This window comes from Tubulanus polymorphus, chromosome 3 (assembly GCF_964204645.1).
Source record: "Tubulanus polymorphus chromosome 3, tnTubPoly1.2, whole genome shotgun sequence".
NCBI classification, from domain to species: Eukaryota; Metazoa; Nemertea; class Palaeonemertea; order Tubulaniformes; family Tubulanidae; genus Tubulanus; species Tubulanus polymorphus.
The window spans coordinates 22,690,600-22,704,855 of NC_134027.1; the positions used below are offsets into that span (position 1 = coordinate 22,690,600).

At 38.0% G+C, this 14,256-nt stretch overlaps 2 protein-coding genes across 4 annotated transcripts; one reads left to right on the forward strand and one right to left on the reverse strand.

Moving 5' to 3' along the window:
- The first annotated feature begins 2,102 nt into the window (after positions 1–2,102).
- Positions 2,103–3,116, forward strand: LOC141902195 (somatostatin receptor type 1-like). Its single transcript, XM_074789836.1, has one exon. It carries the CDS (start codon positions 2,103–2,105, stop codon positions 3,114–3,116), a length of 1,014 nt encoding a protein of 337 aa, XP_074645937.1.
- Positions 3,117–5,843: 2,727 nt separating this feature from the next.
- On the reverse strand, positions 5,844–12,637 carry LOC141902378 (toxin AnmTx Cj 1c-1-like). Of its 3 annotated transcripts, XM_074790076.1 has the most exons (5): positions 12,562–12,637; positions 11,865–12,055; positions 11,281–11,390; positions 6,545–6,611; positions 5,844–6,129 (listed from the first exon to the last, which is right to left on the reverse strand). In XM_074790076.1, the coding sequence occupies exons 1-5, from the start codon at positions 12,570–12,572 to the stop codon at positions 5,936–5,938; spliced, it is 573 nt and encodes a 190-aa protein (XP_074646177.1). In that variant the 5' UTR covers positions 12,573–12,637; the 3' UTR covers positions 5,844–5,935. The 3 variants fall into 3 exon arrangements, with proteins under 3 accessions (XP_074646177.1, XP_074646178.1, XP_074646176.1); XM_074790077.1 differs by lacking the exons at positions 11,281–11,390; positions 11,865–12,055; positions 12,562–12,637 and adding an exon at positions 6,763–6,902; XM_074790075.1 differs by lacking the exons at positions 5,844–6,129; positions 6,545–6,611 and having other exon boundaries at positions 9,620–11,390.
- Positions 12,638–14,256: the final 1,619 nt, after the last annotated feature.

Here is a 14,256-nt window from a genome sequence, read left to right on the forward strand (position 1 = left end):
AAAACGGAAAATATCCCCATTTTTATGTTTTGGCGCGCCAAAACAGATTTTGGATGGCAATTTGACGTTTTTACGTTTTGGCGCCCTCATTTGCATATGATGAATTTTTCTTTATGGCCCCATTCACCCACCATAGTGTCCTCACTTTGGTACACCTTGTTCGGATCGATGATAACTTCTAGATTTATTGCATAATCAGCTTCGTTATCCGAGGATGCAAACGCCACAGTTCGTCTATGGATACCAATAATTGTCGAAGTGTATATTAGCGAAAAGTACAGGACACAAACACCGCTGATTAGTAAAACTACGAAGACGACGCGTCTCGACGAATTATTTCATCAGAGAAACAAACGAGAAAACTTGCCGACAACGAATAACACAATAAAAATGATATGATACTGATATGATATGTTTGAATTTGATTATATCGAGAATTGAATAATCAATATATGGATTTGAATACACTAGCATCCAGTCTAGCCCCAATATTAATGATGTAGTGCCCACCCACTCACGCACAATATGCTAATTCATCATCAAGAATGCATGGCAATTCATTGAATTGAAAGTAAGAGTCATGAAATCTAATTGATAAAAAGTAAAAATGATAAGAAAATAAACGCCGATTTTCACAATTGTAATTATGAATTTGAAACGCCAATATTGATGACGTATTACACATCGACCAACACACTACCCCTTAGATAACGCACGCTAGTGGGCAATGTGTAAAAAAACATTTCTGTAACGGCGTTTATGGCGTCAAATGAGTTAGAAAGCAAGTACGTGTAGTTGATAGCGCCACATAAACGAAAATATTCGTTTTTGCTCTATGATTTTTCGTTTTTGCACCCTAGCAAAAACGAGTTTTCGTTTTTGCTCTATGGATTTTCGTTTTGCATTTTTCTTGCGCCCATCTTATTTACCATTTAAGTTAAAGTTTTGGGCGTTTGGCTCTATACAAATATGACAATGGATACTCATGTTAAGGAAATGTGTAAATCTACAGGACCCAAAATCTAATAAGTAATTACCCACGGTCTCTAGGAAAACCCATTCATAAGATTTAAATAAGTTATCTTAAACCGTTTATGAGTAAGAGAAATAAAAAATACAAAAATTAAACCGGTGAATTTGCCTATTCCAAAGAATTATTGCTCAATGATGCTCGTCAAAGGGTGTTTTGGGGTCGTCAAATTTTGAAAATGACTCGTTTTCGCTGAATGTAAAAGGCATTCTGGACCTTTCGGATTAGGTACTTCTAGAAAATATGTAATTCACATTTTTCTGACTATGTCCTCGAATACAGGGGAATATAGCTTGGATCCGCTTCTGCTTACGGCAAACCCATGGATTGAGGGGCATCTCCATGGGGCACGGACATAGCTTGATGGTGTTCCAGAACCATCGGAAACCACACTACTATAGCAACTTGTTGTTTTGTTTAGAAATGTATTTGTTAGTCGTGTTTGTAAAGTAATTAGTCATATGTTCTTTCTGTCTTTGTTTATGGCATGTTATTGCTCAAATTGTCTACTCACTGTCTGTCACCTTTGTTTTTCATACCTAAGTTTTTGTTACTATGCAGGAATATATATATATATATATATATATATATATATATATATATATATATATATATATATATATATATATATATATATATATATATATATATATATATATATATATATATATATATATATATATATATATATATATATATATATATACATATATATATAGATATAAGAGTCAGTTGAAACAGAATGAGGGACACAACACATACTTTTAGTTGGCAATTTGTACTGAGCAGTTGTTGCGGTCGGTAGGAAGCCGACCAAGCATTTGAATAAAAGATATTTTATCAAGATGGAATTGATGACTTTGGATTTATTTTGACGAGCTAGTTCCCGAGTGCCGGGAACGAAACAGGGGGTTTGATTTTGAAATCAAAGCGTTGATTGGTGCTCTGAGGATAGTGATGAAAGACGGGTGTTTATTAGCCTACGTGTAGTATCACATCGCGCGCCGCATCTTGTTGCGGGCAGATACCTGAATTAAAGACGCAGATGAAGTTTCTATCTGCGACGCTCACGATGGATATCAACGTGTCAACGACATGCGCTGCCGAGCATATCAAAGTTTACAATATGATATTACAAGGGATCATTTCACTGGTCATTCTTTTCGGTAGCGGTATTTTGATAATTTGCGTCGTTATGAAACCGAATTTGCGCACGAATTTCACTGATTTACTGGTCAGTATGGCAGGTGCCGATCTTACGGCCGGTGTGTACATGTTGTTTGCCACTGTCGGAGGTATTGTCCGTTCCTCCTTGAGTAACGTACCGTTTTGTTTTTTGATGCATTCGTTTGCATCACTTTCCCTTATATCGTCTTGCGTTCACGTGGTGCTGATCGGTATAAACAGACATATGGCCGCCAAGTACCCCGTCAAACACAGAAAACACGCCAGATTATACACGTACATCAGTATTTGTGTCGGATGGAAGATATCTGTGCTTTTCACGGCGCTGCGTTGTTATTGGATGGTAAAATCGGGATTTCTAGAAGGTGATGATTGCTGTCACAAGTTCGTTGTTAGCGGAACGGCCTATATTACTACTCTGACCTTCGTACTTTCAGTATCAGTACTTTTATTGTTGATTCTTCACGTGGACATCATTCGGCTTTTAGTGTGGAAGAGAAACCGGCCGATAGCTCCCGCGATACGTGCTGGTATTACGCAATACACCATGACACGACTGAGGAACACGATCAGAATTTCGGTGATGATTTTCTTTTCGTTTACGATCTGCTGGATGCCGTATCTGGCTGTCGAATGGCACATACGTCTCTACGGCCCGAGTGACACTCTTCTATCCACGAGGTATATCGTATTTATCATCCTGTTCCTCAATTCGTCGGTCAACCCGATTATCTATACGATATTCAATCCCGATTTCAAGAAAGCGTTTTGGTCAGTTCTGTGTTATTTGAAACGTCGTCGTCAACATCGGCTGCAGCAGCAGCAGCAGCAAGCCGCCCAAATCGAGACTATCGCTCACCTTCCATCGAATGTACGAACCATTAATGTGAGACCATTGTAACTTACGAAAAAACTCAAACTTGTGGAGCTGATCACTCAGACCGAGCTACATGGAAGTGGAATTTTTAAAAGCTTCACAGGTCAGGGCTCCAAAGAGGCGCAATTTCGCTTTGGAATGAAAATTTTGCTTCGTTTCCCCGCAATTTGACCTCGAACCAAAGGTTTGAAAGATATTTCGGAGCGACAGCAGTTTAGGTATCTCTTGTGGTCATGTACCTAACAGCACCACGCAGTGGTAAGGTGACTATCATTCGGCTTTTATAGCTACCTAGCTATGTATGCAGATCGTGACGCCAAACTAATTTTCTAAAATACCGCCAAATTTATATTTCATGGACTTATCACGTAAAAAATATTCTATGTATATATTAGATATGCATATATTACATTGTTTCTTTCTTCTCTTTATTGTTTATATTGTTCATCCGTTCTGTTTTTTGTTTTTCTTTCATTCACAATCGTGTACTCTTGATTTATGATGAACTACAACATGAACTATAACCGCGATCACGCGAGCACTTTTGGCGCAGCCCAAATCGTCTGCGCCGGATCGTGGCTTATGGCTTTGCTACGTTTTAATACGTTTTTACGATAGTTGTAGTTATATAGTTGATATAATGAACGATTAAACTGATTCTGTGGAGCTTGCCGTCGATAGCTCTTCGCCTCGTCATAATAATTACTATCTTATTATCAGATAACTTACGATTATAACAATTATAGTTATCTGAGTTGCTGGTCCTAAAATCTCGTGTCAGGTTCGAAGGATGGATCGGTCGTACGTACTGCACTTCTCTCCGATGCCTTTCGTTTAACGCGTTCACGCAATACGAAGTACTTCAGAGCGAAACGGGGTTAATCAACGGTATCTCGTTACAGGTCCTCTAATAAATACCTACCGACACCACCACCGCCCCCGACACCACCACGCCGGGGTAAAAATCTTCCCTGGTAAGAATTCCCCGATTGCCATTTCAAAACAAAATTCAACAAAATATTTCAATATTCTCACGTTGAACTATCCTTGCTTACAGTGACAATTACTGACAATTCAGGGTCCATGGCATTAATGCCGAGACTTAAGTAAGTGCTTACAAGCACTTTTTGATAGTAAAAGCTGGCACTTTTTAATCACTTTTGCAAGGTAAAGACCACAGCCCTCGTTCTAACACACGACAGAAATCATTGATTTTTGATTTCGATTATGTGGGGAAAATGGATAAGAGGCAGGATACCACAAGTCAAAAGTAAGCACTTTTTGCAATTTTTGTGAGAAGTTATCATCTTTTAACAGCACTGACTAGGTCAGCAGGTTGACGTGTACTTGAAGAAATCATAAATACATGTTTAGAATCCAGGAAGGTAAGCTGATAATTCCCCGTATTATCCCTAGCACTTAAGTGTTACGTACATCCGGTAATAAGTCTCAATTAGCGCGGCCTACCTACACACTTTCAATCGACACTCATGTCAACACTATGATTTCCGTCCCCGTAATCGAATTTTGATGATGGCATACTTCATTCACACCTTCATTCAGCTATCAGAGGCGGTTTACATATTAGAAATCCTCAATCTGCGTGAAATCGCTGAACGTGTATTAAGACGAGATTACAACAAGAAAAATACTTACGAAGAAAATATTGGCGCCTGGTGGAAAAATGGAGGATGTAGTAATATAAACATATATACGAAATGTGACACGGAGGTTTGTGTATTTGTGGATTTTTCATGTAACCAGGGGTCCAGGGACACCATGGTCACTTTGGATATGATTATAAGACTGGTGTAAAGTTAGGCATCACCCACAATACGTCACCTGTCATTAAGTAAATGTTATAACTTTTCACTAGGTGTTAATCCATGGGTTATGTATTATTTGCAATAAATTGTCATTATCAAATTTGCTGCCTTTAGGAATGATAGGAAAGAAGCAGCTGTTTCATGTTTGCACCACTCTATTGCTTTGAACCAGCAGCAGTGCCTCGTAGGTTACAGCATTAAAGTGGGTTAATTGTTTCTAACTGCTGGTTGTAAACTACAATGCACATGTTTCGATGACGTTTTGTGTGACTGTTTAACATCTCTCATACCAAGTGGCTTATGAAAAGTTTTTATGGTTCTCATTTATGTGCGGTAACGTCTTAAGAGGGCGCCAACAAATAAGAACGTAACAGTTCAGAAAACAAACACGCTGTTATGAATGACATCTAGCATTCATGTGTGAGGACCGACAAGTGAAATGAGAAACACGATGGGGGATGGTACAAATGCAATCAAGATATATATCCCGTTCATGGACTCTAAAACGAAGAGTTCGTTTCAGAGTCCATTACCTGATTAGAAATACGATTCTATGTAACTGTGATTGCAGTTCGTGTATGTTTTTCATTTGTACATCACATCGTTATTGATGGATACGTGTTACCATTTCTACATCAAAATAAAGGCTATATGAACATTTCGTCGTAGTTTTAGTGTTTGTTGGTGCGTTTACTGCAAATGATAGCACACCTAGAAAGGAAGCAGAGCCTAAACATGTATTTTCATTGATTGAAGATCAGAATCCTGTTTCATCTTGTAACAACGTCTAATTACCTCGGTCACATCCGACGTGGTGCCGGGCTCTGTGTGTTATGCTCGAATTCTACCGGTGATTGTGTTACAACTTTCTTTTGTACCTCAAAAAAGCTTGGAAATTTAAAACGCATTAAAACAACTCATGATGTGTTTTCTAACAGGAAAAATCTTTATTCCTCGAATATAAGCGCTTCATAATGAGAAAGGTCCGTCACCAGAAAGGGTCCCATATAACGATAACTATTCGTCTTTTTTCTTCTCTTTGCAACAAGTTGCAATAGCAGACGGATTGCGACTAGCGCATTTATACCATCCTTTTTTGTGGCAACCCAAAAAGTAGAATGTTGTACCAGACAGCGTATTACCATGTGGAGATGGGCCATCGGAATCGCATCGACACGGTACCCCTCTTCTGAATCTCTCATGAATCAGATCTGGAATTAGCACCATCGAGAAATCACGCACTGGTAAAATTTGTGTAAATTTTACAACGAGACAACGAAAGGCGAAGTAAACTTTACGGAGCCCTCGTAGATGACATGTAGGTAAGAAATAAATATTTTTTCGTGGAAACGAAATAATCTGTTTGTGGCCACGAAATGTTTTCAGTTCGAATGAAGCGTTTATCGTAGCCTCGAAACAATCTTTTTCGTCCGTACGAAATGTCTTTCGTGCTGGCCACGAAATAACCCTTGCGTGTGATCTTTTTAGTTTTCACCGTGTCACCTCCGGGGCTCCTTAAATTTTCAATTTAGGATTGAATATAATTTACAAGCTGGAATGAAAGCCAGTAATAAGGCACTAGTCTATAAAACTCTAAGTGATATCTCAAAAACGTCGCTTACGTACCTTCATAACCGTTCATTGCTGACACTCCGGCAATGAGTAATGCGGATGCGACGATCAAGATAAATGTCTGTAATGAAATGTATATGTAAGAAAATCGTGGCTCCAGCATTGCCGGATTTACCGGAAGCCGGTTCGTTGAGAGTCTGTATCTTCGAGTTAAAACTGGTTTAAATCTAGCGTCACGATTTGCAACAGCTCTATCATTCTGCTTTACCTACCTTCATCCTGGAATTCAGTTGGGCGCTTTCAAAACACTTGAAATCTGAATATGTCAGACGGCCTGAATTTGTCGTTTATATCATTGTTTCAAGTGATTTATCAATGACACTTATCGTGACAAGTCGATTAATCCTTTCATGCCCTATGACGGTTTCTAAATTTGCGCATTTAGCCAATCTGTTACCGCCTGGTACAATAATGGATAGTTCAGAAAGGAAATGAGACCACACCTTACGTCCGAAGTAGTAGCCATTTTTGACGCAAACAATATTCGTTTAGTATTTTTACGGTTTTTAAAGCCTCTCTGTTTTCCACATTTCCACACTGTGCATTGCGGCAGTATTCAAATATTCTTCCATCACTGGCGATGATCGTGAATGTCGAATTGTCGAACTTATTATCCAACTGTCGAATTGTGGAATGAACGAACAGTTGTAGAATAACCGAATTACTTCCTCCTGAATAATAGCTGATCAGTCTTGAAAAATTGGTCCTCTAGAAAGCTATAGGGAATATTTACGCTTAAAGATCAAGCGTAGCCTAAAATAGCTTTGTTTTTAACGAAAGATAGTGTTACATGAATACAATAATCATTCTAGAGAAATATTAGCTGTAATGAGCGATGGATTACTATAATATAAATGATTGAAAAGTGTCGCGTAGTTCGTCTGACACCCATGTAGATGGCGCTGATAATGACGTAATAGGGGCTACACGCTGAATTCAAGCAAGCCAACTTGTAGCTTGATATTGATATTCATGGTATGAATGTAACTCTACTGAGCTTGCTGTTGAGATCTTGTTTGCCTTGCAGGCTACCGCGCCGATTAAAGGTTAGAAATTGTGTCATAAAATACCAATAAAACTTACATTGATAATGTGTGTACAGTGCGCGTTATATTCACTCATTGACGTATAAACTAGTTTATACGTCCATGATTCACTGTAAGCCTTATAGCCCGTATGACGTCACGAGCGCGTTCAGCAAATCCGCGCTACTGTTATTCATTTTTTAAACCCATATATTTATCTAATTTCAGTGTTTATCGAAAAAATATTATTTTCTACCAGTATATCAAAAATAGAACAAGAACATTAATGTTGATTGTGCCGCCTTGAAGAAAATAGCACATATACATTGCCTAATATCATCGACGATCAATAAAGTTTTTTTAATTTGATAATATCGACACTTAAGTTGAATTGATCGGCAACCAGTCTAACCAGGTGGGCCCCGATATTGATGGCGTAGGATCATTACTAGAAATTTAGAACCATTCAATATATTCAATTAAAGAATGAACGCCAAAGTTTACAATTGAAATCGTTATTTTGAAACACCAATATTGGTGACGTGCACATCGACTCACGTACATGTATGTACATGTATATACGACCTAATCTTCGTATATTCTCTACTAGGCTAATATAATTTTAATTTTGTTGCCAATTTTAGACATTGATTTGTCTATTATGCGTAGGTTTATTATATCCGAGTCAGATGTCTGACTTAAGTTAAGTCGAACACTGTACTAATCAATCAAACTAATATTGTGGATAATCCTTCCTATTACAAGATATAGAATTTTATAGTTCATTCATATATGAATCATTCTAAATAAGGTAATAAATGGGAGATAATATTGTTATGACATTTGCTGAGGGGATTAGTTTGAATAGTCATAGGATATTAAATTTTGCATTTAAGTACAATGCGGATGAGGTTCAACATTCAGTCGGCGAGTGACTGGAATCATAAGGCGATTATAAAGGATCGGGGATAATCGTCATCGCCTATTCGCGCCAAAATCAACCGTTTCATCTAGTCTGTTCTTATGTTAGCGTCATAGTGTGGTTGTAACATAAGGTGCTTATCTCCACATAATTCCCTTCTTTCTAAGTATATTACTTCATACCTTGCCGATCACTAATTACTTACTCACTGACAAATTTACTCAATTAAACTGTTCTCCTAGGTATATAACCCCTTGTTTTTAATCTATATCTCACACCTGATAATGATCGCTAGGGTGAGATCGAAACGTCGTGACTTATCTTTTGAATAAATACATTCTCGCTTTTAGAATTCTTTTAACTAGTACATAGTGGGTTTTTTATCTTATCTACATTAAGGTGTTGCTATTATCAGACTACCTGCGTTGATACTTGGTGTCAAACATAGACAATACATAGAAGTTATGTAGATAAACATCTCTTGATCTCGTACGTATCCATGTATGGAAACCTAAATATGGCGCGGCCAGTACAAAAGTGTTTTTAGAACAATATGAAGTGTTTAGGTACGTAAACACTCCATACATGGGTCGGTGGAATGTTGTGACGCATGAATACGACACAATCCGTGAGTACCAAACCATGTGTGGCAAAGGGCATGAACACGTTACTAAACAGTAAACGATATAAAAGGGAAGAGCTAGTCTTTGAGCCCCTGTTTCACTTGCTTACCTGATAAACATCGTCATCCTTAACTGATTTCAAGAAATTATCGAGATGTTTACTTTGCCACGACGAACTATTCAGCTGCTGCAGTCTGCGGATTTCTGCGAAAGCTGTTGATTGTATTTTATAGTTTAAATAAATATTAAATCTTGCCAATCAAATAATCTGTCGATATATTTCGTACAGCTGTTGAACCTAGTTATTACGATTCTCTTTAAGACGAGACTCCTTTATTGCGATGATTTCCAGTATGTCCCAGCTAAGACATTCATAACAATGAAGCTTTGGATAACACGAAACTTGTTTAATACGACAATTTCACTTTTAATAACCCAGAAGAACAAACAGTTTTATTTTTCATATGTATTCAAGTAATGTTTAAAAATCAATACGTCGAACGTTTTGGGATGAACAAATACCCCTTCTCAAGTCACAGATGATGCAATAATACAGTACGTTACGATATAACGATTCCAATAACAGGTCAATATAGTGGTGCTTAAAATAGCAAAACATGACATATTAACATAACATGACAACAACCAGAACTGGCCGGGTTAACGAAAGACATTGAGGATCCATTCTGAAACAATTGCAAGTATAAAGATGGCTTTTCTAATTGGATAAACAACGTAGGCTATCTCGTGTGAATTTCTTTTATCTAATTTCTCTACCTTTGGCTTGAAAACCCATATTTACAACTACATATCTCCTTACATAGAGCGATGGACGAACGTCTGAATATCTTTGAGATACCATAACAAAATGTTAAATGATACGTTATCGACAAAATGCGACAGCCTTCTACAAACCTTTGTTCGACTCTTCACCGGCGCACTTTTGATAGGAAGGTTAGCCCCCTTCCTTATTACCGAATTGCCCGAGTGAACTGGAAGGAGTCTCTCCCGAAAACTGTCAAACAAAAACCATGAAACTATCAACTGACGTATTTTGCTATTCCAAATCATACAGTCGAGCTCTAAGCCACCAGGTAGGTTGGCGGCCATGAAGGTGAGATCCCGATACAGATCGGATGTTGTCAGTTTAGATAGTGAACAAAACGCATCAAACACTGTAAGTTCGTTTAATCGGTGTCTCTGATTCAGGCCAAAATGAAAAACCCAATCTGCACCAACCTTTTCTTAACATAGAATGAAAATAAAAATTAATCAAGTCTCTTATTAAGTTGTTTCATTTTAATCCAAATTAGCTGCGTATCATAATGATTTATTTTCAGGATTCTGAAGCCAACCACAGGCTAAAGATCGCTTTGTAAACTATCCTATACACTGGAAAAAACCACCCATATCCGATGGCCTGTAATATACTTTCGGGATAAGTCATCGATGATGTCGATGTGGTATTTTCCCCTTTGTCTCGAAAGTATACGGATGAAGGGGAATATTCTCCTTTAATTCGTCAACTTCCTTAACGTGTAAAACCCGATCATTCAACATAAGAGTTTCGATCATTTTGCCATCTTGCCATTTCCTGTGCACGAACGGTAAATATGGCTTCATGTTTTTACACTCCGTAAACTTCGATTGCCTTTTACATAAACTAGTCGAACCGTATTTATCTATGAGTATCTGCACTGGATCTCGCGGGGCCGGCAGCATGAACGTCTCCAGGGGGCGCTTGTGCAGCGGAAATACGAGGCTCTTTTTGAGTATATGTTTTTTCGAGTCCGAAGCACTGAAGATATGCGTTTTGTTCTGTTTATAAAAGAAAATATCTAAAGATGGCGTGTACCATCGTCCCACTGGTTTGTAGTATACGGTTCCACGAATATATCTAGCATCGTGGATGTGTATTTTGCTATAAAGCGTTTGTTTCGGAATAAATCGCTGTTGCGCTTCCATTGTGTTAAGAAGGTCGAATCTATCTTCATAATCCATCATCACATCTGCATCATAGTCGGATGGCACAAGTGCGTGATGCCTCCAAGAACCCACTAAGGTGCCAAAAATCATGAAATACGTCCAATTCCTTTCAATTGCCAAATCGTCCAGATATTTTAATTGCCGCATGTAAGCCTGCCTATGTGATTCACTTACTGTTAGCTTCAACAACTGGCATGCCCCTATGTCAACGGTCTTATTCACTACTGGGTTGCATTTTGGTATATTGTATTCCCTCTTTGGAAAATCATGATGCGGTTCAGAGCCTGAAAATGTTTATTCTATTAGAAATAATTCTATAGTCAAATTTTAGAATTCGAAGTTTGGATGAATGTTTGGCGTATCGAGGTTCTATGGTGGCTGTTTCGGGGCCGTAACATAGAATATCTGATAAGCGAATGAGGGCTCCAGAACGCCAGAACAAAGAATTTACCGTTTAGGCGTCCGGCCAAAAGAAAAATTCAACCACAGTAAAATCGACTTATATGCAAATTAAACTCAATTTGAACGCGCCAAATTGAAAAATAATTTCACTGTTTAGTAGTTGAATGTGTTTGTTTTAGCTGGCACACCAAAACGAATAATATCAGAAATAAATCTGTTTCTGCACACAAAAACAGATTTTTTAAAGGAAATTCGATGGGTTTTTTTCGTTTTGGCGTTTTCTCGTTCTGGCGCCCTCATTTGCATATGATGAATTGGTCGTTATGGTCCGAATCAGCCACTATGATTGTTCTCACTTAAGTCCACTTTGTTCGGATTGATGATAACTTCGGGATTTTTTACATAATCAGCTTCGTTATCCGAGGACACAAGCGTCACAATTCGTTTATGGATTTCACTTTTTATCGAAGTGTATGTTAGCGATTGAGACAGCAAACAAACGCCGCTGATCACTAAAACCGCCATGACGACGCACCTCGACGGAAAACTTCATCATAGAAACAAACAAAATAGCTTGCCAACAACGAATCATACAATAAAAGCGATATCATATATATTCATTGATAGAGTATTAATTTGTATATATCAAGAATTGAATACAAATGGATTTGAATTTGCTGGCATCCAGTCTAGCCCCAATATTGATGATGTAGTGCACACCCACTTAGACAAACTCACACACAATGTTCTAATTCATTATCAAAAATGCATGTAAATTCATTGAATAGAAAGTAAGAGTTCTGAAATCTAATTGATCAAAGAAAAAAACACCGATTTTCACAATTGTAATCGTAAATTTTAAACACCAACGTTGATGAAGTAGTGCACGTCGACCCACACACTACCCCTTAAATAACGCATGCTAGTAGGCTATGTGTAAAAACATTTTTGTAACGGTTTTTATGGCGTCAAATTAGTTAGATAGCAAGTAGTTCATAGTGACTCTAACCATAGTTTAATCATATGTAATGATACCCTGTTTCACTTGCTTACCTGATAAACATCGTCGTCCAAAAGTGGTTATAAGGAATTATCGAGACGCTTACTTTAATACGACGAACTATTCCACGCAGCTGCTGCAGTGTGCGGATTTCTGCGAAAGCTGTCGATTGTAATCAAGTCACAGATGATGCAAAAATACGGTAACGTTTCCAATAACAGGTCAATAGTGGTGCTTAGAATAGCAAAAAATTACATAATACAACATGAAAAAAAAACCTGAACTGACCGGGTTGACGAAGGACATTTAAGATGAATGAGGATGCATTCTGAAACAATTGCAAGTTAAAAATGGCTTTCATATTTGATAGACAACGTATCTCTGGCTTTGTCTAAAATCTTTAATTTGTTTTCATTGATGTATTGACTACAAGTAGAACAGGCAGTTAAATGCTGTCCTATCGCAGATTTGTTTGTCCGATGCTCTTTAACTATATTGTAACTTGATGTTGTTAGTTTTTCTGTGGACTCTAAAACGAAGAGTCCATGGTTTTTTCGAATGTTAACGTTTGTATCACATAAACAATAGAATCTGTATACGAAATTAGCCATAAGGGATTTTGGAGTAGGACACTCTAATGAGAAGAAATTCTTAGTCTTTGTAGTAGTAACACGTTTAAATCGCGTATTTTACACCCCTAAAGGCCCCAGGAGTGCCTCGGAACCCACCTACCCCCTACCCCCAAATACGGTTTCGTAAAAGATTCGGTTGTGTAACAAATTTTCATATTCAATTTTGACAATAGACAGGCCCGTGCCGAGCTTTTTTGAGGGACAGTTCTATTTCAAGCGAAAGGGCACTTTTTACCGTAAAAGGGGCAGACTTTCCGTTTGAAAAAGGGCAGATCCTGAATACGAAGTGCTCGGGCTCATGTATATATAATTAGAGAAGGGATAGATTTTCATTAAAAAAGAAAAACCATGAAAATTAGATAAAAATTTCGCAAATCTTGACCCAAATTCTTTGACACGCTTTGAAGGGCACTTTTCAAAATGTTAGGGGGTTTGTCCGCTAACCCCGAACCCCCACTCGGCACGGGCCTGATAGGAACCCGTCAATACTTATGCATTGGAGACGACGGGCTCGTATCGTTCAGTATCGAATTCTCGTATTATCCACTATATTTCATACTTGAGTTTGTGACAGGGGTATGATAATCGTTTGATCTAATATAATTATAAGCCATTGTAGTCTCCGTTCTTATTCTTATATCGTAGGTCCTCGAGGACAATTTCTATGTGCGCGTACTTGAGTTTAAATGAAATTCATATAGGCGACCCTGATGATAAAGTTTATTAGCAAGACAGTGTAAATCACTGAGTTCTTTCCTGTTGTATGTATGTTAGTATGTGCAGAGTACAAGCCTCTGTCTTTTGGGCATTGCACATGCTGTTTTGTGGTTTAGCAAAAGCTGTTGCCTTAGCACGTAAAAGTATTGATGATTTCGTACACGAGTACGTTGGGTAGTAAACCGCTTTTTTCTTAATCTTGTTTTTCCCATCATATTACTGGTGTAAACTGTGTAATAACCTATACGTGTAGTAACACACGGTTGAATTGCCGATTTCATATCGGTTTAACAAGCAATAAATCTCCTGACAAACATCGTAGAAACGGCTGTTGCAGTATCGAAAAAACACGCCAGTTTCCATTCTTAAACCATATTCACCCGTCGAGGGATTCGAACT

Bases quoted from the DNA above. Each gene is read 5' to 3' on its own strand.
- LOC141902378 (XM_074790075.1), bottom strand. The intron at 11,391-11,864 runs GTGAGAACAATC...AAACATTTTCAG, and splicing joins TCCGAACAAAGTGGACTTAA to GCTCTGAACCGCATCATGAT.
- LOC141902195 (XM_074789836.1), top strand. From the start codon at position 2,103: ATGGATATCAACGTGTCAACGACATGCGCTGCCGAGCATATCAAAGTT.